The sequence below is a fragment of the Gouania willdenowi genome, chromosome 22 (assembly GCF_900634775.1).
Source record: "Gouania willdenowi chromosome 22, fGouWil2.1, whole genome shotgun sequence".
Lineage (NCBI taxonomy): Eukaryota > Metazoa > Chordata > Actinopteri > Blenniiformes > Gobiesocidae > Gouania > Gouania willdenowi.
Window position 1 is genome coordinate 18,255,077 of NC_041065.1, and position 23,348 is coordinate 18,278,424.

The 23,348-nt window shown below is 38.1% G+C and overlaps 1 protein-coding gene across 3 annotated transcripts; it reads right to left on the minus strand.

The window, feature by feature from the left end:
* Positions 1-3,487: 3,487 nt before the first annotated feature.
* On the minus strand, positions 3,488-22,254 carry znf106a (zinc finger protein 106a). 3 transcript variants are annotated; one of them, XM_028437229.1, is made up of 22 exons: positions 21,926-22,254; positions 20,117-20,199; positions 19,423-19,484; positions 16,366-16,560; positions 14,143-15,894; positions 13,583-14,009; positions 13,439-13,508; positions 13,202-13,356; positions 12,920-12,980; positions 12,050-12,328; positions 10,187-10,892; positions 9,808-9,848; positions 9,444-9,589; positions 9,152-9,286; positions 8,388-8,504; positions 8,071-8,262; positions 7,833-7,895; positions 6,834-6,953; positions 6,675-6,746; positions 5,961-6,032; positions 5,348-5,494; positions 3,488-4,576 (listed from the first exon to the last, which is right to left on the minus strand). In XM_028437229.1, the coding sequence occupies exons 2-22, from the start codon at positions 20,168-20,170 to the stop codon at positions 4,520-4,522; spliced, it is 4,923 nt and encodes a 1,640-aa protein (XP_028293030.1). In that variant the 5' UTR covers positions 20,171-20,199; positions 21,926-22,254; the 3' UTR covers positions 3,488-4,519. The 3 variants fall into 3 exon arrangements, with proteins under 3 accessions (XP_028293030.1, XP_028293029.1, XP_028293027.1); XM_028437228.1 differs by having other exon boundaries at positions 21,841-22,254; XM_028437226.1 differs by lacking the exon at positions 21,926-22,254 and having other exon boundaries at positions 20,117-20,858.
* Positions 22,255-23,348: the final 1,094 nt, after the last annotated feature.

The window sequence follows — 23,348 nt, forward strand, 5'->3', positions numbered from 1 at the left end:
ATAAGACCCTAAAAACTAGTTCAAATATGATGAGCACACTTAAACTAGGCTGAAAATGCAGTTAGGCATGAAAAATGAAAAAATGTGAAAAACACCCAAATTTCAGAGGTAAGGCTATAGTAAGGCATAAAAATTGAAAAAAAAATTGATTTTTTTTTTCTGAGATAAAGCTATCATAAGACCCTAAAAACTAGTTCAAATATGATGAGCACACTTAAACTTGAATAAAAATGCAGTTAGGCATGAAAAATGAAAAAATGTGAAAAACACCCAAATGTCAGAGGTAAGGCTATAGTAAGGAATAAAAATTGAAAAAAAAATAGATTTTTTTTTTTCTGAGATAAAGCTATCATAAGACCCTAAAAACTAGTTCAAATATGATGAGCACACTTAAACTAGGTGGAAAATGCAGTTAGGCATGAAAAATGAGAAAATGTGAAAAACACCCAAATTTCAGAGGTAAGGCTATAGTAAGGCATAAAAATTGAAAAAAAAATTGATTTTTTTTTCTGAGATAAAGCTATCATTAGACCCTAAAAACTAGTTCAAATATGATGAGCACACTTAAACTAGCCTAAAAATGCTGTTAGACACAAAAAATGAAAAAATGTGAAAAACACCCAAATGTCAGAGGTAAGGCTATAGTGAGGCACAAAAATTGAAAAAAAAATTGATTTTTTTTTTTCTGAGATAAAGCTATCATAAGACCCTAAAAATTAGTTCAAATATGATGAGCACACTTAAACTAGGCTGAAAATGCAGTTAGGCACAAAAAATGAAAAAATGTGAAAAACACCCAAATGTCAGAGGTAAGACTATAGTGAGGCATAAAAATTGAAAAACAAATTGATTTTTTTTTTTCTGAGATAAAGCTATCATAAGATGCTAAAAACTAATTCAAATATGATGAGCACACTTAAACTAGGCTGAAAATGCAGTTAGGCATGAAAAATGAAAAAATGTGAAAAACACCCAAATGTCAGAGGTAAGGCTATAGTGAGGCATAAAAATTGGGGAAAAAAAATTGATTTTTTTTTTCTGAGATAAAGCTATCATAAGACCCTAAAACTAGTTCAAATATGATGAGCACACTTAAACCAGGGGGAAAATACAGTTAGGCATGAAAAATGAAAAAATGTGAAAAACACCCAAATGTCAGAGGTAAGGCTATAGTGAGGCATAAAAATTGAAAAAAAAATTGATTTTTTTCTCTGAGATAAAGCTATCATCACACCCTAAAAACTAGTTCAAATATGATGAGCACACTTAAACTAGGTGGAAAATGCAGTTAGGCTTGAAAAATGAGAAAATGTGAAAAACACCCAAATTTCAGAGGTAAGGCTATAGTAAGGCATAAAAATTGAAAAAAAAATTGATTTTTTTTTTCTGAGATAAAGCTATCATAAGACCCTAAAAACTAGTTCAAATATGATGAGCACACTTAAACTTGAATAAAAATGCAGTTAGGCATGAAAAATGAGAAAATGTGAAAAACACCCAAATTTCAGAGGTAAGGCTATAGTAAGGCATAAAAATTGAAAAAAAAATTGATTTTTTTTTTCTGAGATAAAGCTATCATCACACCCTAAAAACTAGTTCAAATATGATGAGCACACTTAAACTAGGATGAAATTGCAGTTATGCATGAAAAATGAAAAAATTTGAAAAACACGCAAATGTCAGAGGTAAGGCATAAAAATGTTACAGTAATGTATTTGATAGTCATTATTACTATGAATCAAATGACATTTACACATTTTTTTAGCTTTTAGTGAATAACTTAACTATAAAGTCACATTTTGGTTTTAGAAATGAACTTAATTAGAAAAAATATTACTGTAAACTCCTTTTTAATTGTTACTCTACTGTACAGTTTAAACTATTTAATTGTCATATAATTATTTATTTGTAATCTTTTTTTTTACTGTGAAGTTTTTATGATTATAATAAAGTGTTGAGGTATTATTAATTGTTTTATTCCTGTTGAAGGATTACAGATGGTAAATCTGATGACGTTATTTTGCTTTTTAAAAAATAAAAAATAAATGAATGAAAAATACATAAATGTAATGAGATGGACAGCTGCTTCTAGGTCCACAGATGTCTGATGTTGATGATGATGAGTTTCTTCTCTCCCTCTGCAGTGGCTCCAGCTAACCATGTATGCCTAGAGAGGCCCACCTCCTCCTGGGTGAGCTCCACATGAGGACCAGACCTGCCAGCCTTTACCTCAACCATCAGCGTGCCTCACCTTCCTCTTCCTCCTGTAATCGTTTGCTTTGTTTGGGTTTTTATGAAGAGACATCTTTACCGTAAACGTGTACCATCATTTTTCTCAGGCAGCAAAAACACACACAACCTCTTTTTTTTTTCCTCTGGCACGATACCTCAACTAAAACTCTGCACCAGTTCACTCTCCACTGCTGTTTCCTTCCTCTGTTGTCCAGCCCAGCAGCACGCATGTTATACCTACAGGAAAAGTCTTTCAGCTCAGCACGTGCACGGACAGGAATCAGAGACTGAACTGGAAACAGCAACGCTCCAGATTGAAAGTATATGGTGCATGAAGGCTTGGACTGCAGCTATTCTGTGAATTTATTCTTTTTCATAAGGTTTTGGTCAAATGAGTTTTTACCTATTTAACCTAAGAAATAAATATGTAGTTTTTATTTGTTGGGTGTTTTTTTTTTGTACACTGTGAGAAAAGATTTTGACGTCTGTAATATGTCACTAAAAACTAGTGAAATTATGAATAAAGACACCATAAAACAAAGGTAAAACTATAGTAAGGCATAAAAATGGTTAATTGTGGAGGAAAAATTTTGAGGTTAGACCCTGACAACTAGTGTATTTACAACAAATGGAGGTAAAGCTGCAGTGATGCACAAAAAAAATGACAAAAGATTACCACATAAAGGAGGTTAGGCATGAAAATAACAAACATTTTATTTAATTCTAATCAAGGCTTTAGAAAGACCCTTAAAATTTGCTAGAAGATGATGAATGGCTCAAAATGGAGGCACGGCTGCAGTAAGGCATAAAATATGACAAACCAAATTTTGGTAGTAATGTGTAAATCTGAAAATATGGGGGGGAGGGGTACATTTTAGGCCTTAGTAAGTGCCTAAAAACTAGTACATTTATGACAAACACCTTGAAAACATATAAGGTTGTAGTAAGCCATAAATTGTTGTTTATGGTAGATTTTTGTTATAGTTTAGTTAGCTTTAAGCATTTTTCCAAAAGAAAAAAACAAACCACCTAAAGCCAAATGTTGAGGAAATCATGGTGTTTTTAAATTAAAAAAAAAAAAAGATAAATTGTTGTTCCTATACTTTGTCTCCCTTAATACAATCCCTCCTAAAATATATATAAAATACTGTTGGTGTATCCCATTTATTTATATATAAATATAAACTTTACAATGGCCAAGGCTATATATATATAGTGTATAATTACAAACAAATCTGGGGAGAAAGACACCAAAGACTGATAAACATTTTTATTAAATTGCACTTCTTGTAAAATATCTCTTCACAAATTTGACGCCAAATAAAAAAGTTGAAGAAACTCAGGGATGCCAGGTTGGACGTGAGCAGCTCGTCTGTCTCAGTCACAGATGATGAGTGGAGGAGGAGGAGGAGAGTTTGGAAGACGGCAACTTTGAGATTGTCTATGCGACTATAGTTTGCAAAAGGATTAAACATTAACACAAAACAAGTGTCTGAATGAAATGTTAAAACTTCTGAGAGGGTTGAAGGATGGCATGGGAGATGAATATAAACTCCTTTCTTACAAAAATCCTCCAATGTGCACCTCCTTGAAACGTCCTTCACCTACACACTTCATCCAAAAACCAACCAAGCCAATCCACACAGACACACACAGAACACACACACACACACACGCAGACTGTAGCGTCCTACTTTGGGTTCTGTTTTCACTGTTACAGTCAACCTCGTGCAATGACACACCACTAATTCCCTCCGCTTCTGTTTATCACCTGAACAAGCAACAAATAGTTTTTCTTAAAAAAATGAAAGAGAAAAAAACAAAAAAAAAAAACAAAAAAAAAATGCTTTTATTTGAAAACAAATCTGAAAAACATATTTCTTCACCGCATTTTCACACGGTTCGAAAACATTTAACTTGAATAAAAAGCTTCTTCAATGAAAAACAAACCAAAGAGAGAAAAACAAAAACAAACTAGGGGTTGCTCCAGATGACACATCATCACAAACTGCACAACAGTAAAAACATCTCTGAGCCCATGCCATCACGTCGTCCACCAATCAGGACGATGAAAACCGTTTTACGTCTAACGGAGCAGTCACTGAAAAACAGGCAAACCTGGAGTTTCTTCAAAGACTTTGGTCAGATAAAGAGGCCGCCGTGTCGCATCAGGAGGTAAACAACAACACAAAACAACAACACAAAAACAACACCACCAGCCACGACCGACTCCTCTGACCACGGGTTGTACACCGAACATCAAAGAATGGAGTTAGCGGTTAGCTCCTTAAGGCTCAGTGGGAGTTTCCTCTTCCTCAACGTGTTTCTGCATGTGCTGCTGCACCTGCAACCAAAACAAAAAGACCCACAATAGGAAATGAGTTAGTGTTGCACTAGTCAATAGGAATAGGAAAGGATTTAGAGTTTCACAGGATTCCTACAACTTTAGTCAAATTAAATACATGACTTTTTTTTTTATAACCATTTGAAATTCAATTTAAGACCAACTTCACAGTAAACATGATTAGAGTAAAACATGCCACATCAATTACATAGGGTTAGGGCACATATTTTTTCAGGCGTTCTCCCAAAGTAAACACAAAAATACACAAAATGACAGTAAAACACACAAAATGACAGTAAAACACACAAAAAAAGCAAAATGATCAAAATAACTTCAAAAACACAAAATGACTACAAAAATAAACAGAAATCTATAAAACAACAAAAATACAAAAATAAAAGCCATTAAGAAAAATCTTTGTTGGACAGGCAATTTTTGTTAATTTCCCATGTTGTTTGTACATTAAAAAAAATAAATGTTAGCATTTATTTTGAAATGTGATACTAATTACAATCGTAAAATCATACTTAGGTGTTCAAATTAGACTTTTGATTTCAAATTAGACTCACTGATTTAAGACATTTTAATGACAATTAAGGCCTTATTTTTTTAGATCCATGAATTTCATGCCTTTTTAAGACTTTTTAGGGACTGTTTTAGAAACACAAAACAAAAACATTGGGTTCTCATGACATGACAAGTTCCAGGGGTTAGACCAGATAAGAATGATTGGGAATCAAAACAAATGCATCTTCCTACTTCCTACTGTACCTGCTTGGTGCTGCTGCGTGAGATCAGCAACTCTTCACAGCTTTTCCAGCGACACTTGAGCGTCTTGGCGTTGGCGTCGATGTGATCGCTGGCGAGGTGCTGCTGCAGGTGCTGCGTACGGGCGAACACCAGCGAGCAGCCGTGCCACTGTCGACACACGCACAATGTCATTGTCAGAGAAACACACACACACACACAGGAAAACTTGTGTTGTGTTTTCAACACAAATAATATTAAAAATATAGTGTGTTTAACAAATGATAAGAGCAGAAATACAATCTTTATATTATCTATTTATTCATACGTTTTAATTTAAATATGGCTTGCTTACTTTTCAATCCCTCGTTTCTTTTCTTTCTCTCCTTTTTCCCTCATTCCTCTTTATTTGCTATTCTATGTAAATGTGTATTTAATGTGATGTTTTCTTAGAGGATTAATAAAGAACCACCTTCTCTTATCTTATCATAGAACTGGGATTACGAACAGAACAAAATCAAACATTTCTGGACAGAAAATCAGCTACAAATATTTCCTGGTAGGAAAATACGGTGTGTGTTTTTGAAGCTATTCAGATGTTTCTGTATTTATGACAGTATTTATGACTTTGTCGTACCCAGCAACGATGGCTCTGCATCAGATTCAGCTTCACGGCCTGAACGCTACCGTCATAGCATCCAGTGTAGATCTGCAACCAGTCAGAGGAAATATTCAGTGTCGAACTGGTGAAGCTACGAGGAACCAACGAGCCAAAGGAATAGAAGTGCTCTGACAACCGTCACTAATCTTCATCTACAGCTTTAAAGATTTGTTTGATTCAGTTACAAAATAATTTTCAGTTTTGGGTAAACCAAACCTTTTTTTTAACCTCTGGCTGTTCAGAACTTACCTTTGTACCATTTAAAGCAATTCATTGGACATGCACGACTTGATTTGCAATAAATAACTGGAAAGATTAGGGTGTTCTAGAACTTTTGACCGTACTGTACTTTTATTTTCTGCTGTTTTTTTAAAAAGCAAACCTTTAGGAACAAGGTCATATAGTAAAATGATATTTTTTTCTGAAAAGTTATCATTTAGCTTAACTTTTTAAACTTTCCTTCAGGAGCTGTTCAATTGGTTTTCACTGTCTGATGTTGTTTGGTGCATATTTCTACAACGATGTCATTTGAACAGAGTAGATTTATTAGAAATATGACATACTCCTGTGCAACATATAATCTATTATTATAAAAATAATCTTTTGTGTAACTTTTTTGTGTATCTAATCTCTCTAGATATCTATCCATGTCATTTAACTATGTAAAAAGATCAGCGTTGTGTTTCTCACCATGTTCCTGTTGACAGCCATGCACATCACCATGTCTCTGTGTCCACCGTAAACCTGCAGCTGCTCACCAGACTGTTGAGAGAGGAACCATGACAACATGCAATAAGGGAATATTACATGCGTCGATGCAGAGGTGTATGATGGATGATGATGTCATACCTGCTGGTCGTAGACGCGCACCAACTTGTCCATGCAGGCCGTTACCATGACGTTACCCAGGACGGCTACGACGGTGACTCCGTGGCTGTGGCCTTTGTAAACCTGCGTCAGCTTCCCGCTCTGCAGCGCAGAAACACACACCATGGTTGGGGTTAATTACATTTTTCAATTACATCTTCAATTATCCATGTCCAATTACAACTCAATTATGAGTATGTTGACCTGCATTTTGTCCAATTACATTTCAAATTCAAATAATTATTCTCCCTCTAAAAGTCAATTACAATTCCATTCTCAATTAATTTGACCCACGTCTTAAATCAGCTGTAAAATACACTAAAATATAGTATCTATTATTAAATTTGTTTCTCATCTCTTGGTTACTTTGTTAGGCTTCCTAATCCATGGAAATGTTGGTGTTAATGTTATTGGTGTGGGAGTCTGAGCCTCTTTTCTAGCAGTATAGCCCTTTATTTATTTATTTATTTATTCAACAGTAAAAAAGCCAAATATTTTTTCATGTTTATGCCTTACTATATACAGTCATATCAGTTTAAGTGAGCGCCTCACATTTTAACTAGTTCTTAAGGCTGCCAATTACAATTACAAAGTCAATTATCTGAACTCAATTACAAGGGAATTATGATTACAACAGCAACAGATTTTTAAAAATACAAATATAACTAGAATATTTGCATTTCCTGAAGAAATACAAGTGAGGATGCATGTGCTGGCCCACGTCGCACTGCAATAATGATGAAAGTTGGAAAAAATTGAAAATAGTTGAAAAAGTTTAAATTGGTTGAAAAAAGTTGAAAGGAAAAACCAGTAAAACAAGTTAGAAGTCAAATTTACACAGTAGTATGTGTTAAAAACCATTATGTCATAATTTTAATTAATTCTCAATTATGCCATTACATTTATAATTGAACAGAACCCTGGCTCTGACGACTGCTTTAAAACGAAACTTAAAAAAAAAATGTGGGAACGTCGACTCACGTGGATGTTGTGCACGTGCACACACTGATCGCTGGAGCCACTGAACACGAGGTCGTTCATCACCTGAGGACGGAGGACGGAGGACGAGGAAGAGGAAGAGAAAGAGGACGGAGGACGAGGAAGAGGAAGAGGAAGAGGAAGAAGAAGAAGAAGAAGAAGAAGATGAAGATGAAGATGACGTGGATGTTAAATTCAACTGACGGTTGTGAGATTTCTGCGTGTGGCAGCTTGTGCTGACCTTCATACACAGGACAGTTTTGCTGTGTCCCTCCAGGATGCGCAGCAGCAGTCCACTCGTAGCGTCCCTTACGCTGATGGTGTTGTCATAGGAACCAACGAGCAGGATCCGGCGCGCTCCTTCCTGTGACGAGGCCAGGCAGCTGACGGCCCGAGGCCCATGGCACTCAAACACGTCCATCGCCTTGTTCGTCTAAACAAAAGTTAAAAAGCACATACGAAAATAGATTAAAGTTTATTACAGTTCATACTTTTTTTAGTCCTGGTGTAAAATAAAGAGCTTGGCATTTCATTCATATTCTTTTCGCATTTCCTCACCTTGAGGTTAAAGGTCATGACGGTGCCGTTGCCGAGGCCAGCGTACAGCGTCCTCCAGCGGCTGTGGAGGCAGAGGACTCGATCCGCGACGGAAAACTGCTCCTCCAGTTCCTGTGTCTGTCGGAATCAAGAAACACGACCCAGGAGTGAGCTGAGGGGAATTTGTTCTTCCTTTCTCTCTAGATTCGGGGTTCTCAACAGGTCTCACCCTGGGACCCACATTTTGCCACAGTCATTAAATCATGACCCACCTTGTTTTTTAGAACTCAAGCAACCACATTTAGATTTTCAAAAATTGCTTTTGAAAACACACATATAATCTTTTTTAAAACATAAATCTATTTATTTTCCTGTGCAACATGCATTTCACAGCATGCCTGTCAAAAGACAAGTTTCTTTCAAAATAAAAGACAAGGCCAACATGAGAGACTTTGAGTATTTATTAATTTTTGACCAGCTGTCCGTGACCCCCCCCCATTACATGTCCGCAACCCACTTTTGGGTCCTGATCTACCAGTTGAGATTAGAATTGATGCTCTTGATATTATTCCATAAGTTGGTATCCTCAAACATCGAGTTTTTACACACGATTTGTGTCTTTTACTTTATTTTAATGTTACAAAAGTTGCTAAATAATCCAAATGTGATCTTTCTAAACATTGTGTTTGTCCTATTAGTTCTCGTTATTGAGTCATAATGAAAGAAACCTCAACGTCCTGTCGAGGATAAATAAAATATGGATAAAAATGTGTGTGTGTTGGAACCTTGAGGTTGTAGCAGCGGATGGTCTGATCGCTGGAGCCGGAGTAAAGGCGCTGCTGCAGAGACGGAGCAGCGGACACAAAGAGGCAGCTTACTTTGGAGGCGTGACCCTCAAACACACCAACACACCTACGAGTCTGCAAACACAAACACACACACACACGGTTGGTGTTAAAACAATCCACTTATCTTTGAACCGAGAATTGTTCAAGTTTCGTGACCCGGTTTTTGTAACATTAGAATTAAAAACTAAAGACCCTAATTTCCCTTGTAATCATCATCATCATCACTCACCACCAGGTCAAAGGCTTTGACGGTTCGGTCTCCTGAGCATGTGTACAGCAGCCTGTTGTGGATCTGCATGGCGTTCACCGCCTCCTGGTGACCTTCAAACGATCCCTCAGAGGGAATCTCATCCTCGCCATGATCAGACGACACATCTGGATTCAAAACCTACTTGTTTTAAGTCTTTACTTTTATCTAAATGTGTCATTTGTTTGAACAATCAATAAAAACAGTGTTTTAACACTTTACTGTTCTTGTTTTTAAATTTCACCCTGCACAAATAAAATGTAAGTTAACATCTGTGCACCGATACAGGGTTTAAAGCGTGCACTTAGTGTGACTTCATGGACAGCTTTGCATTAGCCGAGCGTACCTGAGGAGTTCTTGGGGATCCTGGTAGGAAACGGCATGTCGCTGTGGGGCGAAATTCAAGGTAAGTTTGTTGCAAAGACTTCGTTTGAGTTCAAGTATCGTATGTTCTCATTGAATAGTATGTGAAGGTTTCATTTATTCAGACAACTTTGATTTCCTGACACGTTTTCGACTGACAACTGCCAGTCTTTGTCAGAGGCGTCTGCTGATCGCTATGCGGAAGTCAAGGAAACATTAAAGCCAGGAGTCAGGATATCAAAGTGTGTTTCCTAAGGAACAGTTGTTTGAATAAATTCAACCTTAATATCAAAAAAGAAGACAAAAAGAATCTTGCTGGAATGTTTTCAATGAGCTACTGATCTGATTTGCATCTTCCTCACCTCTCTGAGGATTTACACAGATCTATGTCGCTGGTGGAGGAGACCTCGTTGCAGGCCAGGCTGTGCTGTTCCTCCATGGTGGAGGCTGATGAATGAGGAGCTGAAGGCTTCTCCTGGCTGATGGAGGTGATCTCCATGTTCTCCTCTGAAGGATCATCTGAAGCTCTGACAGGGAGCTTCGACTGTTTCTGGAAGCTTCGATCAATTCTTTCCAGTCTGACTTCCACTTTTCTCAGCGTGGCGTCCTTTACGCTGCTCTCCGCGTTGGTCTCGCCCTCCTCTGTTTGTAGACTGGACGTACTGACCTGAGAGCCTTCACTCGCTCTCCTGCGAGCTCGGAGCCGACTCGGCCTCGCGGTCTCGTCGTCCATCTCCGTGTCGCTGCTCTGAGGCAGCTCGCCACTCTGAGCCTTATTCAGCACTTTTCTCTTTTTCAGCTTCCTCACACGCTTCCCACTCTTCAGCTCGGCTGCAGAGGGCGGCTGAAAGCAGTGGAAATCTGCACTTTCACTGATTTCAGAGCTTCTCCTGCTGGTTGAGAGAAGCTTTCTCGAGGTTTGTGGACCAGCGCTGGTCGTCTGTAACAATGCTTCAGTTTCCTCAGTGGGCTCTTGCTCCTCTTCTTTAGTGAATGGAGGAACTTTAAAGTCTGTTTGGTGATGCTGAGGTTTATTTTCAGGAGATGGCTGAACATTAGGTTCAGTATCTGCAAATTCAGGAGAATAATAATTATATTTTGCACTCTAACATAATTATTTTAAACAACTTATCTTCTAATTGTATGACAAATGCTGCAAAAATCCACAGTTTTTATTATATAATCATGATTCATCAGATTTACAACATGAAACTTTAATTTGTGTTAAAATTGTGATGGGTAAGAATATGTGCAATTCCACTTTCAGGGAAAATACAGTTCAACAATACAACAATGTGTGTGAAGCCTTTTGAATGAAGCGTTAGAAAGTCTTTGCGCCTTCCTTAAAGCTTTTACATGTTAACAACAGTGTGAAGTAATTTGCTTATAAATTCTATATAGTATTTACTGTAGTTACCCAAACCTGGATGATTTACTCAGAGTGGGACAATACACTACGTTCACAATATGATACGATACACCCCATTAGTTTACAGGATTGATACAATAATTTTTAAGAAAATAAATTATAATAAGCTAATATATGGTTATTATAATCACGGCAACCTTTTAAAAAATCTCCAGTCTTCACGATAGACCAGGGGTGTCAAACTCATTTTAGTTCAAGAGCCAAATACAGACCAGTTCGATCACAAGTGGGCCGCAGGTTTTAGGTGGGAAAACAAACAATTTCAACATTAATGTGCTCAAGTTTGCACTTCAATTTATAAATTAGACCTAAAATATGGAAGGCATCAACAATATCTCAGCAATAAGTGACAAATACTTAAATGTCTTTTAATTTATTTATTTTTTGATTAAATTTTATTTGGTTTGGGAAATAATTGAAAAAATAAAATGCAGGATTATTTATTTATTATTATTTACAACTGAATTATTTGGTCATTTACACAACTATTCCTGTTTTCTCTGTGATTTTCACTTTCTCTTGCGGGCCGAATCGGAAGCCCTGAAGGGCTGGATTTGGCCCCCGGGCCTTGAGTTTGACACATATGCAACAGACTGTTAATGGTCCACACACTTCCTTTGCTGACCTGTGGGGGCAACAACATGTCTCTGCTGCAACTAATTTACTTCAAAAACAACAACAACAACAACAATGGAGGGTAGAGAGAGTCAGCATGTCAGAATCTGAAGGGATAAACAAGTTTGACAGGGTTGTAAAGTTTGTCTGAAGCAAAAGTGTTGGCATAGACTGGTGTTACCTGGAGCAGTGGCTGCAGTGCTGCTGTGAGTGCAGTGGCTTGTAAAGTCTGTGGGTTCTTGCTCTGTGCTGACGTGGACCGGGGACAGAGGCTCCTGCTTGATGTTTACATCCTTAAAAGAAAGACTGGAGGTGGGAGGAGACGTGCACTCTGAAACACGAGCAGGACTGAGGATGGTGGGAGATGAGAGCGTGACGGCTGAAGGGATGTGCGCTTCGGTTTCATCAAAATCCATCCTTTCTTCTTTTATATTAATCACAGGTGCTTCCTCCACGGTTTCTGTACAAAACAAACGCTGGAGTTCACTTCTCAATGGTTACAGTGGAGTGTAAAAACAAGCATTCTGCTACAACTATGGCTCACAGAAAATACATTTTCACTAAAATTATGTATGTAAATTAAATAATAGTAGTCAGCAATACAAACATGCACATTAGAGTGGTTACTTATTTTCAACAATTTTTTCCAGATCGCTTTTTGCCTTGTTCCAATCGACATTGTAAGCATCTATACCAAAAATGGAGTCAATCGCTGCACATTTAGAGGTGCCACGGGTTTTTACAATGTTGATTTTTTTTTCTATTTTCAGGAATAGTATTTGAACTGTTTTAATGCTCTTACTCATTTAGTATAAATACAGGGAGAAACTATTAACTACCATACTTACCTTTATATCGTTCAAGTTTGTGATATCTGTGAAAGTTACAAATTCTTTGGTTGAGCAATAAAAATACAGACGTTATGTCGGCTCAATGTTTGGTACAGCTGTTCAAAATATCAATAGGAACAAGGCAAACAATGAATATGGCAAGATTTGGAACACTTTCCTTATACCATTATAACCTCCCTAACGCAGATGTTTATATTTACCTTTCATTCCTTTGAGTAACTCAATCCTCTTGTTTCTCAGCGTGCTCATCTCTTCTGTCATCTGATAACACCGAAAACATAAAACACATTAGGAACTGTAGTTAAAATATTTTTTATACAAGCATGTTAGAGGATTATTTTTTATCAATGTGTCACCTTATCATCTCTATTTGAATAAACACTGCTTTCCTTACTGAGGTAGCCAGGGGAGGCTCCAGCAGCATGAATGGGTTCATATTGAGGATAAATGAAGATGAAATGTTATGCTCTTTGCAGACAGACCTGCTGTTTAACCAACATGAGGCGCTGCACTTCCACGTAAGCGGCTTCTAGTGCAGCCCGGGCCTGAATTAGGTTGGTGTCCACGCCCTGTAGGGAGCGGCTCAACTCCTCCTCCCGTAGAGACACCTTCAGCAGCTGGTCAATTTGTAATCGCTCTGTAAAAAGCCCAGAATTCAGAGATGAGCATCCAAACCACAAATTAACCAATACCTCAGCATCACATTAATAGTTACACACCTTTTTTGGATTTGAGCTTCCGTCGTTTGCTGTTGTGCTCGATGCACTGAGAATCTATGCTGTGAACTTCCTACAGAGAAAACAAAGAGTTGTGAATTTGAACAGATGTTCATCAACAAAATTTGAAAAAACAGTGAAACGTACTCGTACTGGTCTCCGTCTCTTTCCGGTTCCCAATACGTTGCACTGCTCCGTCCCTGAGCTGCTATCTCCAAGCACCAAGTCGATCTGCTGAAGAGCTTTGATTGACTTGTTTGACTCCATGGTTGTCTTGGATTCAGACTGAGCAGATATCTGCTCCAACTCTTGATCTGGATTCTCTTCCAGTTTTACTTGGACAGTAAACTGGGAAACTTTTGGTCCCTGCTCTTCTGAATTGAGAGCTTTCTTCTCAGATGTAAACAGAGAGTGTGTGGATGCAGGAGCGAGGCTGCTCTCTGACAAAGAGCGTTTTCGGGAAGAGCCCTGAGCAGAGACGTCTATCATGGAATCCCAATGGAAACCCTCCAGGAGAGGAATGTCTTCATCCGCCTGGCTTTGGTTCTCGCATGACACCATCTCAATCCCAAACCTGCAGACCAGCAAGTGTTGTTTTCAGTGGGTCACAGGAATTGCAGGAGAAAAAAATAATGTGCTCTATAGTGCCATCTAATATTCAGTGTAGGGCGATAATGTGGTACAATAATGTAGAATCCTAAACTTACCTTGGCATGCCTTTACCCTGGTCTTGCTTTTTCCGGACCTCTTGATAGACCTGATCCCAGTTCACGTTGCGCCGCGAACTGGAGGAGTTGATAAGCTGTCGAACCGTAGGCTTGAGCCCTGGATCCTTTTCCGAGTCGCTTCGTCGGGATTCGCTCAAGTTTCTCACTCTTCTTGCAATGTTCAGGTTGGGTTCATGGGCGACAGCTTTGCCCTTAGAGCCAAGTTTCATTACAATCAGAGGCAGGTCCAGTTTGGGCTGAGTGGCAGTGTTAGAGGCAGCTTGAGCTTCACTGATCTTGGAGGCATCGCTCTGCCCTGCCTCAGAAATCTGCATGGCCACATCTGGACTGGCTTTCTTTGCCAGTTCCTCTTTATTAACCCTTTCTAAGGCTGCAGGCTTGGAACTCTCTATAGTGGATGTGCTTACTTGCAAGGACTGGAGAAACTGGCTGTTGTCTGACGGTGACAAGAAAAGCTTTTCAGGCCTTTCTGGGTCAGTGTGCTGGGGTTTGGCAGCATTCTGTCGGAAGCTGTTTTCCTTGTTTAACTCAACATGAGCCAACGCCTGATCCTGTTTCTGTTTCTTCACGCTGTCCTCTGAGCCGTCCAGAGAGTCTTTCCTGTCTGGGTCAGCCTGCCTTGGCTTTTTCAGTGATTCCTGCCTTGACTTATGGGCTCCAACAGGGGCAGCCTTTACTTTGCTCTCCCTTCCTGATGGTTTGGACTGTTTTTCAACTAAACTGGACACTTTCTGGGTTTTATCGAGGGAAGACGTCTTCTGATCGGCTTGCATAAGTTTTCTTGTCTTCTGACTTAATGAGGAAGCTATATCTTGGCCATCTCTTTGAAAACCACAGCTTCTGCCATCTTCAGTTGTACTTGTATCATGTTTATGATGCTTTCCACAGTCGTCTGCACTTTGTCTACTTGAGGTCAGCTGCCCTGATTTCTTTGTGGATTGAAGCTGTTGAGTAAAGCCACAAGTTTCCTGTGTTTTGTTTTGCTTCCATGATTTGGAAGTGCTGGGGATTTTCTCTGAGGCATTAGTTTTGGTGTCAGATTCTGGTCCTTTAGTGGCAGGATAAGGTGACCAGCGACATGCTTTGTCAAGCTTCGAATTGCTGCCATTGGTCTTGGTACTCTTACTACTGCTGTGGTCGGATTTGCTTTCGATTGACTCTGCTTGCTGCTGTCTTTGTTGGTGACTGTCTGAATTTTGAAACTTCTGAAAAAATTGACCAAATATATCCGGCATGGATGGATACATGGAAGGGGATCCCATGAAGTTGTTTGGTCGCCCTCTTTGGGCATACTGGGAAATATTGTTTTGGCCGTAAAGCCCATTGCTACTGCCTCCGCTGCTGAGCCAAGGAAGTCGGTTTGGCCGATTCCCATTGGAACCCAGACTCCGGAAGTTATTGCCCTGAGAATCATTGTTATTGAAATTTCGACCACAAAACTCTCCATATCCCCATCTCTCTAGATTTGGTGGCTCCTGAGCATGCCATGTGGCACTTCTTCCCTGATTACTGTGGTAAAAAGGCCGCATTTGGTCTCCTGTTCTGTTGTTACTCCAGTTGCCATTGTTCCAAGAATTCCTCTGTCCAGAACCATGAAACGGTGGTGGCTGCTTGCTACTGTCCTGGCGATAGCGAGCTTTGGCTTCTCTTAACTTTTGCTCAAACGCCTGCTTTCGCTTTCGATCTTCCTCTTCTTTAGCCAGCTTCGCTGCTGCAGCTTCCTTCTCTTTTCTAAAGACAAATAGAGGAAAAAGCTGTATTTTATCTAAGGAGTCACCTATTTTCTACTTTCCTCCAGCATTCATGCGCTTAAAAGTTTGTAAGCTTTTAATTAGCAACGGCTCTATCAGTTAAGGCAGCAAACTGTTTGAACTATGTACGTGCAATGTGTTTTTTTAGACTGACACTTGACTCAAGCGATAAGTCGATGAAGCTGCAGCTAAAAGAGGTCTGTGAGACTATACGAGGTATTATTACACACAAAGGTTGGTTGAGCTGACCTTTATGACTATACCTGTACATCAAGAACAAAAAAGCACTTAAGAGTGTGGTTTAAAGAAAGATATCAACGTTTTCTTTTACTTGTTAAAAGCTCAAATGTCAAGTTGACAAAATAAAAGCATCTATATTTGTCGTTCCTAGAACATTTGCTCTTTGTTTTTTAATCAACAATATGTTTTAAAATAGAAAAAAATATCACACCTGATCTTTTCTTTCCTCCTTTCAATCAAGTCCACCAACTCCCGGTCAAAGTAGATCTCATCGTGGTCACTCCCGGCCTGCTTTTTATCAGAAGCCTCCACATTCTGCTTGTGCGAGGGACTGGATATGTGGCTGGCGTAGTCGGTCAGGCTCACCATCTTCACCTTGCACACTCGGCACTCATGGCCACAGTCCCTGGGAAGGGAAGGTGAGAGCGGTTGTTCAATCACTCCTTCAGGCATGATCAAGTCCGGTTCTGTTATTCCGTCTGCAGAGCCTGCAGCAAAGCAGTCTGGCTCTACTTTCTGTTATTTCAAAGCCTAAAAATAAAAATCAAGGAGAGGAGAATACTCAACAGTCCTTGAATAAAAATACTTGTCCGAATTCTCTATCTGTCACAGATCAGGAGGTAGCTAACTTGTAATTTTCTCTTGTCATTAAAAGGAAAGGCTTTGATCATCCTGATCTTGTATTTGGGTCCTCAGCAGGCCATTGGTGGCCGAGCAGGAGGAGCAGCCTGGATGGACACAGGCAGGGTGTTATTCTGGCTGTGGAGTCCAGCCATGCAGCACAGAGCTGGGACGAGTGCAGGCGAGCGAGGCACGGCGTCCTCAGCCTACCACGCTGTCATGATGGTGTCCACTGCGCTCTGAGACTCTTCACAAGGAAGTGACTATTTTAAACCTGACAGAGTGAGCCTGGGAGCAGTGATCTGGCCCCTGCCTGTGAAACTGGAGCTGCGTGCAGCTGCTCGCAGCCTCCACTACCAAACCTCTCCCAAGTATGTCATCCTGAGAGTGTGATTGGGGCAGCACTTAGTGTCTTTTTCAGAACTGTGTCATGACATGCTGCCATTTTCTGACCTCTCGTGCAGCTGGCATGCCTTTGATCAACAGGACTAGGTTACTTTTTAAATGTGTCCTTTCAGGGCTGCATCATCAGACATCAACACAGTGTCTTTATGTATGAACATATCTGAAATGTGTTTAAAAATGTCAGTGAAGTGCAAGCAGAATAAAAATAGAATAGAAAGGAAAAACTAAGCCTAAGTTTGACAGTAAAAACAGTTACACATTATTCAAGCCAGTGGCACCAATTATGAGGTGTGATGCGTGCGCAGCACTACTAGGAACTGTGTGAATGTGTTTTGTCTTGGGTGTTACTTCAACGTGAAGTTAGAAACCAGGGATGGAAAACTCTATCACAGCGGGGGTCACAGAAATGTGATTGTTTCTGATCTGAGGACCTAATTATCAACATTTATATCGGCATTAGAATAATTATTGATCTGAGCATTAATATGGGGGAGGGGAAGGGTTTTGTCTTTTTTTTGTCCGTTTTTAGTCATTATGTGTATTTTTGTTGTTTCTGTATTTTCCTTTAATTTTGTGTAATTTTGTTGACAGTTTGTGTGTCTTTGGAGCTACTTTGTGCAATTTGCTGTCGATTTGTGTGTTTTGGGACTTATTTTGTGTATTACCTTGGGCTTTATATTCCTTCCAACTTTTTGAAATACAATTTTGGGGAATTGTTTTGGGGCCGCACACAATTAGACCGGGGGCCACATTCCGCCAGTTGCCTATGTTTGTTATAAAATATGGCAGCGTGAAGTTTGTATTTGGGTAAATGTGTGGAAATTGGGGTTGTATTTTTTGCATTTTCAATATGAAAAAATTTGGGAAAACCACTGTTTTGGGCCATGATGAAAGTACCACGTAACTCAAATTTGCTAGCCAGTCCCTTAAGAAAAAGACTAAGGCCAATGGAGCAGTAGACGGACAACACTCTCAGTGTTGTATTGAAAACAGTAAAGATATGAAAGCTCTGTCACAAAACCCAGATGGGACACTGAGTCAGTCTGTGACAGCCTTTAAAGACGGGGAATGCTTCTACCATCTGCATTATGCTAATCATCAGGAAAACTAACTGCACGAGATTTTAGGTTTTCCTTTAGTACATTTCCTTTATTGCAATTGTTTTCCGACTAATCCCATCATTCACTCTAAAATTAGACTAAAATATATTCCTCTTTTTGAGAAAAACAGAAAAAGACAAGACAATCATTAAGATGTGTGTTGTTTCGTTAACGCAATAGAATATTTTTTACTTTGTTGCACATTTCGATTTATAACACTTCATCTGAATACCTCATCTAAATATTAAGAAACCCTTTTTTTTTTATATTTGTTCAACAACTAACTTGTGAACTGGTTTTAAATGTGATTAAGTTTGTCACAATCCATTGCACAGCTAAAAGGACAAGAAAAACACACATATGACAACAAAAACACACAAGACCACAAAAATACACAAAATGACTGAAAAATACGCAAAACTAGTACAAAAACATACAAAACAACAGGAAACAAAAACAAACTTAAAAAAACACAATAAATTTGTCCTTTCCTGTTGTAATGTTCAGATTTGTCCCAGCCAAGTTCAAATGTATTTTGTATTTATGTTGATATGTGGCCTTTGGAGCAAATACATTTTTGTGCCCCCCACTGAAAAGATGTCTATCTCAGACTGCTCTTTGCTCTTTTTAATGCTTATGTGAAACCAGATGGATAGGAATCATTAAAGCTACAGTGTTTGTACTGTATCAGATGGCTTCAAACAAGGCCATTGTTGCAGTTTATATAAAAAACAAAACAAAAAAAACAAAGAAAATATGCTTCATTCCAGGTTTGTCATCTTCACCAGCAGGACCGCATACCTTCAGTAATCTTCATGGGTGTCATAAGATAGCCTGCTTGCTTTCCAACGGTCTTGCCTGTTGTTCCGGAGATATTGTGTCTAAATATATGTGCAGCAGCTGCTCCTATAACCACTTACACTACAGATGGACACGTGCCTCATGTGCACACGTGCCTCGTGACCCAGATATGAAGCCTTGCAACCTCAAATAAAGTCAAACTTTTAGCAATTAAAATGAGCAGTGAGTAATATATTTAGATAAGATTCACTTAATTATGAAGAGAACTGTATTTACTCTTCATTAGGATACAAATAGCTGAAGCTAATGTGCATCCATGCAGTGATGTGACAAGTACTCACCGGCCTTTGAGATTCTCCAGCTCTCTATGGTGGAGCATACTTCTCATGTGCTCATCCATCTCCTGCAAACAGAGAAAGTTCAAGCTTCCTTAAAGACCATAAGTTCAAAAAGTAGTGATCAAATGGTGGTGCAAGACCTCCAAGTGGGTCGCGGACCTGTTTTCGAAAGGACATGATCATTTAAGTGAGCAAAAAGAAGCTTTTATTTTGAAGGTAATTCAATCTTGCACATTTGTCCCTTTTACAGTCTCACTTCTAACTGTAAAAGCAAGTAATTTGGTAATTAGTTTCCTTAAGAGGACACATTCCTCATTATTTTAATTATCTGGTTTTTCTTTCTTGAAAAAAAACAACAACATTCAAGCAATGTATATTCAATTATTTTAAAACAAAAATACTACATAATCTGATTCGATAGTAACTTTTGTAATGAATTGGGATGTAGTATAAACATTATTGAAAGTCTTATCTCATATCCGTAACAAAAGTAATAACAGAGAATTAACAGTTCTAATGAACAACTAATTAAGTCAACAACTCCTTTAGTGTAAAGCCTGGATTTCCAAACCGTTAGTTCAGAAGGATGACAATATTTTGTCATACATGTTTAATATATTCTGTCCTTTTGTGCAAATGCAGATAAAGCTTTACAATTTTAAAGTGTGGATCATAATTCATTGAGTATTTTTTTTACCTGCTTGGATGCATGGACTGTTTCACAAAGGATGCACTTCCTGTCTCTAGCCATTTTGAACACTGGTGTATCTCAGTCCATCACTGTCAGGAGACAAAAATGTATTCGAGAATACGACATGATAAGCAAAACACCACCTGCTCCTGATCACATGCACACGTACTTTCCCCAGTAGGTCAAATTTTTACTCGCCCTTTGTAGATTGTTGACGTGCTAACAATCCTGAAACTACTTAAGTCATAGCAATGTAAATACTTACTCATTTCACTTTATATGCTACTGTACTACAGCACAGATTCTAGCAGAGGTAAACCTGTAAACCAGTCTAATTTAAGACTGCTGATGGAGCAGCTCGACTGCTGCATCCAGCGTAGGCCATGTCTGTACGTGTTTAATAGCCACAAATGGAGTGAGAAACATATGCCATCGACCGCGTGGCTGGTCGTCACGCTTTTCAGTTGGCAAAGCAGAGGCAGTGTGAAAACAAAACTCTAATGCAGGCGCCTGGATCAATGGGCTTAGTCCACGCATGCTGAACTTTTGGCATCCTGTGCAGTATTCACAGCAACTGGCTAACATCCTAAAATAGTTCAAATGTGCCCCCTTATTTTGCTCTTGCATCTTTTCTATCAGAAACATTCTGAACTTTGACAGCATTGAAGTGTTGCCCGAGTTACCATTATAGGTGTTAGGGCTTGACTAGTGATCATGTTGTCTCGTGACAGAGCTGCTTATTTTTAACAAGAAATATTCTAAAAAAAAAAACCAAAAAAAAAAAAAAAAACCTGAAGGTTAATTCACATCTGTCACCTGAAAATGGTTTCTAACATAGTGAGGCTGATCAAAAAGTAGAGAATAATGTCAACTATACATACATTGTCAATAACGACAATATAAGACCTTGCTTCTGGACGAGTTATAATCACCAGATGAACAAATACACTGCTTTTTGTATGAGTGCTTTAGTTTTTTCCTCTCCACATCATAACACCAAACCAGGAGATAACAAATATGCTTCTTCAGTGCTTCCAAAATGTTGTTTTCCTCCATTAGCAAAAAAATCCCCTTCCTTGTGTTCTTATTGTCTCCTTACTACAAAACTCATGTAGTGGCATGTCTATATGTCAGCTGATTCACATGAGTTTGCCAAAGTATGAACTGTTACAGCTCAAACTATCTTTATTCTTATTCTTTCCTCCTCGAGAAAAAAACAAAAACTATAATTTCTTTGTTGTTGCAAAGTAGCCTATGTAACAAACTTTAGTCCAAGGCCAGATACCACAGCACATCTCCATCTAGTAGAGTGTAATTTTCAGGCATGTTTTACAGGTAAATAAATAATGATTTATAATAAATCATCAGCGTGTTAAAAACAGAGGTATTTGGGTCATCTTTACAGTTATCTGATTGGTTAACTGTGCTTGTTGTTGTTTTGCAGTATACTAGAAGTTATTATCGGTGTCTCATCCAACTGTTGTTGCAGACCATTACTGTATCTATTCTACACGAGTAAAGCAAACACAAACACTCTCAACATGCTTAAAATATATGAACAACAGCCTGAAGTTTGCATGTGTGCGCGTGCTAGCATGCTATGCTAGCATGCCAAAGCAGCGCTACACCAAAAAACTAGCTTAAATTATCACATTTTAACCTCATGTGGGAGTTTAAATAACAATAGTTGTTTTGTGCTCCGTGATTAATGACAAGTGGCTCTTGGTTACCTTTAAATCACCCACATTGCGCAGAAACGCTGCATTTTATCCTGTAAAAGCTATGCTAACAATAACAAACATCGTTGGCACCGACCGTGTAGCGTCCACCGAAACATTGTTGTGTACGGGGGGGAAAAAATCACCAAAGCACTATCAGTGCTAACCGAGAGTCTCTGAAAAGTTGGTGCTGGTGCGTTTGAGTAAATCTAGTACACGAAAAAGCAAATAGATATATTACAACTTCAAAATGGCATCTACAAAAGTTTTTTTTAAATTACAAAATACAAAACTGGATACAAATAAGCGCATACATTTTTTCTCTAAAACACGTATAATCGCCATATAGCTGTGGATAATAAAACAAAAAGAATCAACGTTTGTATTGTTTATATTTTCTAAATGCATGTATAACCCCCAAGATACCTTGCGCGAATGCCTACGCAATTTCCGCTGCACGCTGCGTCCCCATGGCAACAGAAAATTATCTTTTACAAAGTGCTCTTTAACTCGTACACAAAAATAGGAACAACAAAACTTATTTCAATTCAAACTAATAGAACACTTATTTTTCATTTAAAAGGACATATTGACTCAAACTTGTATTTATCCAACAACAAAAATAAATAAATAAAATCATCATAGTTTTCACGATAAACCTAAAATATTAATTCCATTCTTTAAGCGGTAAATATTTAATTTTACCCTACTATGATTGGAAATTAAAAGTCTCATTACATTAATTTTAAATTATAATATATTACATAAAAATAAATTACTTAGTAAAGAATTTTAAATACGTTGTCATATTGTGAACAGTGTATACTCCCATCCCTATTCAAATTTATAAAAGAAAAAACTTCTAGTAACTGTAGGGTTACCACCTTTCAGAAAATAAAATAAGTGACACCACAGCCCGATGAACACAACCCTAAAAAAAAGAAACATTTTGACATAGAACAGTGTTAGCCAAACTCAATTTCCCCATGTATCCCTTAGCTCATGTATATTATACATTATTTATTTTTGTCTGCAGGCTCATCTAAACTCTTTCCTGTGCATCGTTTAATATTAACCTTGAATTTAAGCCTTTTATTTATTTATTTCTGATGTTTTGCTTGTTTTAAAAATTCAATTTCACCTTTTTGGTGTATTTTAAAGAGTTGTGCCACAAACTATTATTGATGAATTTGAAAAAAAGTATGTGTGCATGTAAAAAAAAAAAAAAAAAGGAAATCTATGTTAAAAAAAATAAACTGAAATTTTTCTGTGTACCTCCTGAAAGGTGTTCGGGTATCCCTATTGGTACCCCTGTTTGGGAACCACTACAATATACAGAAATATCTGCAAATATTTTTAACCCAGGGAATATATACAGTATATATACTATAAATATTTAATTCATTCAAAAACGGGAATTAGATGTTTATTAAATACTCAGCAAGAGTTAACAATTTTAAACACAAATATGAATCTCTTGTTTTTTTTAAATGCTAAACATTTTTTTTTATTTTTACAAA